This window comes from Wolffia australiana, chromosome 20, assembly GCF_029677425.1.
Source record: "Wolffia australiana isolate 7733 chromosome 20, ASM2967742v1".
NCBI lineage: Eukaryota > Viridiplantae > Streptophyta > Magnoliopsida > Alismatales > Araceae > Wolffia > Wolffia australiana.
The window spans coordinates 1203395-1209564 of record NC_135854.1 but is presented as its reverse complement, the minus strand read 5'-3'; the positions used below and the strand labels follow the sequence as shown (position 1 = coordinate 1209564).

The 6170-nt window shown below is 39.0% G+C and overlaps 1 protein-coding gene across 1 annotated transcript; it reads left to right on the top strand.

Moving 5' to 3' along the window:
* The first annotated feature begins 2929 nt into the window (after window positions 1-2929).
* Window positions 2930-5812, top strand: LOC144716254 (very-long-chain 3-oxoacyl-CoA reductase 1-like). The gene is made up of 3 exons (XM_078591359.1): window positions 2930-3783; window positions 4711-4780; window positions 5476-5812. Exons 1-3 carry the CDS (start codon window positions 3173-3175, stop codon window positions 5701-5703), a joined length of 909 nt encoding a protein of 302 aa, XP_078447485.1. The 5' UTR covers window positions 2930-3172; the 3' UTR covers window positions 5704-5812.
* Window positions 5813-6170: the final 358 nt, after the last annotated feature.

Sequence of the window (6170 nt, the reverse complement as noted above, 5' to 3'; positions counted from 1 at the left end):
AACTTGTATCACTTTATGGTTAGATTTATTGGACCAGCGAACACTGATGTTAAAGTATCGGCCACAGCTATTTTGTCGTTCTTTAGATGATCCGAGAAAAAGAGAGACGAAAGAGGTCACTTTTATGTCTCGTGCTTTCCTCCCTAATGGATCGACCATCACTAGCTTTTCAGCAGTTGAAGTTAAGGTGATCATGCAATTTGCATTTTGGTCCGCAGATATGTGTCGCTAGCGCGTCTGGGAACAAGAGAACTTCCACGGCATAATGCCATTATGAATGGAGATTCAGATATGTCCCTATTCTAAAGATGGCTCTATCGCTTTAAATAAGGTGCTGGCGTTTTGGTTGGGCAATGCATTAATAATCCTCAAAGAAGCAATAATATCCTCTCTCTCTCTCTCTCTCCCCCTCTCTCTTTCTCTCGTCTCTCTCTCCCCTCTCCCTTCCAATTTCAACCATTGTTTGGTCCCCAACACTCATGTGACATGTAGCACATCCCACTAACTGCTAAGTTTGGTCTATGCAGTATTTTCTTTACTGGACGAGTATATATTTTATTGTAATCCAAGAGTATAGCCTCACCTAATTTCATTGTTCCTCTCTTTAAAATGTGTCTTACATTTGTTCGAAGTCCCTCCTCCCAAATAGGTGAGCATGGAGTGACCTTCACCAATAATCAATGACACATAATCATTAATCTGTCTTAATCAACCTCACAAGTCCATTAAAATCTATATTTTTGGCTTTCGGAAGTTGATTTTGTGTTGAGGCTTGGAGCTTATGTGTATGTCTGTTTAGCTTGTAAAGATTTTTGAAAATGACAAATAATCATCCACTCAAAGTTGTGTGCCAGGAAACTTATCCATTAGCTTAATTTTGAGACTTGAAGAGCAGTTGAAAGAAAATGTGATATTTAGCATTACAAAAAAAAATTTACAAAAAAACGTAAAGAGTATGTTTAGCTTGTAATTAGGGCAGGACATTTAGGATCGACGATCAGTTTTACTGGACTGAACCAGGACCCTAGGTCCTCTATTTGACGGTGGACTGGTTTGTCAAACATGTTTAGGTCTAAGGGTCAAACCAGACCAGAAGCTGAAGTATATTCTTTGACATTTTCTTTATATTTTTCGTAAAATTCTAAAAATATCTAATCCAACCTGATGGATAAATTTCTATTGAGCTCAACTTAGACATCATATATTTGACCATTTGTGGGCACCCACTTGATGTAGGGGACATTTAGCATTACTGTCAACATAATTTTTCTACTTTGACTTTCACATTAACTAGTCAAACTGGCCAGACTGGGACTGGTCTGGACTGGACAAGAACGGACTGGAACCGGACCTAAGTTTAGATAAGGTTTAGGTATTTGCTAAAATGACAACATGACTTGGACCGTCAAACCCTGATTGTAATGATTGTTGAAAAGGATGTCACTATTTGAAGTTTAGATCCACTTAAATTAATGAGCCGGGCACCTTGTCCATAGGTATAACTTTCAAACTTGAAGAACGATTAAAGGTAAAATTTAAGGGTATATCGATCGATTTCTTTCCTGAGAACCCTATTAAGCATTTCACTCAAAGCCATTTTGAACTTGTTTAATTTGTCACATATCCTTAACAAAACATTATCATTTTATAAATCTAACGTATAACGACGTCTATATCGTCCAGACATCGTAAAGGGGTACAACGAATTACTGACTTGTCCAACATAAACTTCGAACTTAGCTTTTAATTCTGTTAAAGGTGCAATTCAGTGGCAATAGATGTCATCTACAAAAAGAAAACCATAATTTACGAACAGGGTTCGTCGTTTCCAAGCGTCCTTTGAAACGGTAGATGAGACTCATTTAAGAAAAGTTGTCACAGTCTCACAGAGGGACTGCTTTGGCACTGTATGGACTCCAAACCATGGAGTAAATATTAGAAAGAAATTTAAGCGGGAAAATAGTAATAAGCGCGCGGAGCAGTAACTCGTTACTGTAAAATGTTTTTCCCCAAATGAAAGAACTTTATGATAAATATCAGCGGACAACTACTACATTAATTTACGCCGATTATGAGCCGTACTCGCTACGGCAGAATCCCGTGGCCGAGGCCGGTCAACATCCACATCATTTACTGATCATAAATCACGAGAGATGCATGTACTATTCAATAAAATTGGTGGCATTCATATTCCATTAAAGTACTATTCATGTACTTGATAATGAAATATAAATTAACCCTGTTGAGAATAGTTATGAAACATAAGTAGGAAATCCAAGGATGCGTAAATGTATCCGAAAAAGAATGGAATCAAGTTTAATACCGCAAACCTACTCCTCAAAATTTTCCTTTGGAGTAGAGTATTTTACTAATCGTCACATGATTATATATCAATGCTTGTTTATGTAACTCTCAGAAATACTCCAATAAGCTCTGGAAGTATTCAAATATAGATTCTCTCGATAATATTAGATTAATTGACAGGGGATAGAAATCTATAACTTCCCTCTCCAAAGACTTGTCTCACCGACCCTCTTTCCGTCGTACTTAACTTCGTTAAAACTTTGTAAGATAATATAAAGTAGGTGCACCCAGATAAAATTATTCATAGAATTTCTGAGGTCTCTGCATTTAATTCACATAATAATCTGATTTATACGTCTTGCCTTGTCCCTTTCCAAGCGAAGAAGTTTTTATTTCAATGCAGCGGTGCAATGATGATGGCGACTGCTGCCATTTAAGTTCCAGATCGTCAATGAGATTTGTTGGCAGTTGGCGCACAAAAAAAATAACGTGAATATTAATGGAGGAAGGCCAACAGGTAATAAGAGCAATGCCCATACAGAACGGGCATTGAATATTTTGAACCTTAAGAACTTCACTCTCTCTTTATACATGCCATGCCGTTCAGTCCGGTTCCCGTTTGAGGGGTTGAACGAGAATAGAATAATTAGTTTCCTGAACATATAACAAACGGAACGGGACAGATGAATCCCAATACATTCCGGTCGTCATCCGTCCAGAAGCGCAATCGGAGCCGGGAACTCTGCGGACGCATGGAAAGCGTAGAGAGTGCAATTAATGGCGGGAAGTCCAAAGATAGCGTTGTGCCCATTCGAGCTCCTCTCTTAACCCAAAAGAAAAACACAACCCGGAACGTTGGAGTGAAGGAATGGAGCTCCCCTTGTTCGTTGTTCTTCTCTCGTGTTTGGGGGCGTTGACAGTCGCCCGGTTCAGCTTCTTTCTCATCAAATATCTCTACATTTTCTTTCTCCGGCCGCAAAAAAACCTTCTGAACTACGGGCGTTGGGCAGTCATCACCGGCTCTACTGACGGCATCGGCAAAGCCCTCAGCTTCGAGCTTGCATCCCTCGGCCTCAACCTCATACTCATCGGCAGAAACCCTGATAAACTACGCGAGGTTAACGACGAGATCAAGTCTAAATTTCCCTCTACGACGGTGCAAAATGTTACTATCGATCTCTCCAGGGACTTAACCGACGGAGTGAGAAAACTTGAGGAAGCGATTCATGATGTTGATGTTGGTGTTCTGTTGAACTGTGCTGGAGTATCGAACTTGAACACTTCGTTCTTGCATGAACTCGAAGAGGACCTTTTGATGACCCAGTTGAGGGTGAATCTCGAGTCTTTGACGGCGACTACGGCCGCTGTGCTGCCGATGATGTTGAGGAAGAAGAGAGGCACTATTGTTAACATTGGCTCTGGATCAACTGTGGCTATTCCTTCTCATCCTCTGCTCGCAGTTTATGCAGGGACAAAGGCGTAAGTATTTATTTAATTTTCTTTGTTCTTTCATGTTTTCTTTGTGTTTTCTTATAGGGATTTTCTTTAGAACACTATCACCTCACTACTGACAGTTTATGCTGGGATGAGGCGTGAATATCTGTTCTTGTTTATTCTTTCGCTTCGTTTGCATAGATTTTTATCTGGGTCTTTCCTTCTGCATATTTTGGTGGATATTCTCTCCCTTCTTTTTCTTCCCCCGCCTCGCCTGAATTTTATTATCTTAGTTTTGCTGGAAATACTGGCAGCAGATAGGCGAAAGCCTATGATTCCAGCAATTATTATATTTTCAAATCTCCTATCTTACATGGATCGCTCGTTCTGTGTACATTCACAGAGTTCTCTCTCTTCCTTTTTCTTTCGCCGTTACTTCTGCATTTGAAAAAATCCTCATATTGCTGGAAAAAAAGCCATTATCCACCAATTGTCGCAGTTTAGGTTGGGACAAAGGCGTGAGTGTCTATTCTTGTTTACTGTTTCACTTTGTCGGCTTGAATTAATATGTGGGTCTTTGCTCCAGTAAACTTCAGTAGAATACTCTTCCCTTTCTGATAGTTCATTAGGGGATAATGGCTTGACGGTAAATTTTTATGTGGGTCTTTCCTTTTTCGTACTTTGGTGGAATACTTCTCTCCCGCCCCCCCTCTTCTCTACCTGTGTCTGATGCATTTGAAAGTTTTAGTATCGGTGGAAAAATAGGATTCCGTTGACTAATTGGTACATGAGTCCATGACTCGCCTCTGCATCATCAATCGAGTTTTTAGTGATATGCTTTCTGCGGAAAACTTTAATGGGGACATTTTTACTCCGAGAGATCCTGTTCACAGAGGACATCCTACGAGCGTTTTCTAGAAACTATAATTTTGCTCATAATGTCTGAATACGATTTGTTCAATTTTCTCGCAGATACGTTGATAGCTTCTCTAGATGTTTACATGCAGAATACAAGTCAGAAGGGATTCATACTCAATGCCAGGTAAGGAACAATCTTTTTCTTGTTTTTCTATTTTTTGTTATCTTTTCGATCAATTATTAAATAATTCAAGAAAGTATAATAATCATTTAATTAGTCGACAAAAATTCTTATTGCGTGACAATTCCTTCAAGAAACAACTCTCTGGCGAATAAAAATCTTCTACGGAGACGTTTGAAATCATCTAGAAAACCGCATGCCGTTTTAAAAAAGGGCGTCGGATGAAAAACCTTTCATCCTTATTGTGTATTCTATACCAGTCTGATTGAATACTAGGAAATAAATAAAGAGAGAACAGGTATATTCAATTCGAATGGTGCCTTAATTCCAACTAATGTATTTTTTAGGGGTGAATTCGACTTTGCTTAACAATAATAAGAATTGCAGAAACCACTTCATAAAAGTCGTATATTTGATTTCTTTGACGTCGTGAAACGAATGAACGACGATCAACCATTGTATTATATATCTGCTCTGATTTGTGAGTATGAAACTTGGGATAAATTCTCAAGTTGATTGATCGTGAACGATATTTTCCTCTTATTTTTTTGAACAATCGGTCATAAATCAGTCAATTACAGAAGTGAATGATTCGGATGCCTTTACATTTGCCTGGAAAACTCTTAAAGAATTTCTGGTGTCGTAATCCACTCTCGGTCATAGTTTCAGAATGTTGTTTAACTTCTGATTCTTTTCAGGTACCGCTCTACGTAGCTACAAAGATGGTGGCCTACAGAGGATCTTCCTTCTTCGCACCGATCGCCGAGGAATACGCCAAGTCTGCCGTGCGATTCATTGGCTATGAGCCGAGATGTATGACTTACTGGCCTCATTTTCTACAGTGGTGTCTGGCTACCCTAGTACCCGATTTCATTATAAATCACTTCCGCTTGCAACATGGCCTCAGTCGAAGAAAAAAATCCTAAAACTCATATACTGGTGTATATATTTCCTTTACAACAATTGTGGGAAACATGCACGCGATAAACTTGGGATAAGTTCTTGTCTCCCTTTTTAGATTGTTTGCTTTTCATATTTCTGTGGGAGTGATGTGGTGGCTTTCACCTTGATGGAAATCATGGAAGCCTTTGCTACACTTGCAGTTGGAAAAAATAAGATGATAAAGTTGGGATAAATTATTATCTCCTTTTTAGATTATTTATTTCTGTAGGTGTGATATTGTGGCTTTCACCTCGATGGAAATTCTGAGAGCCTTTCCAATATATACTATTCAAAATAAACACACAAGAAAGTTGGGACTGATACTTATTTTTAGATTTCCCAAGGAGTGACATAGTAGCTTTCACCTTGTTGGATGTTGAAAGATGCTCTCAACCCCCTAAAAATCCAGACTTTGACGGATCACGAGTCTGAAATATAGTTCCGGATCGTC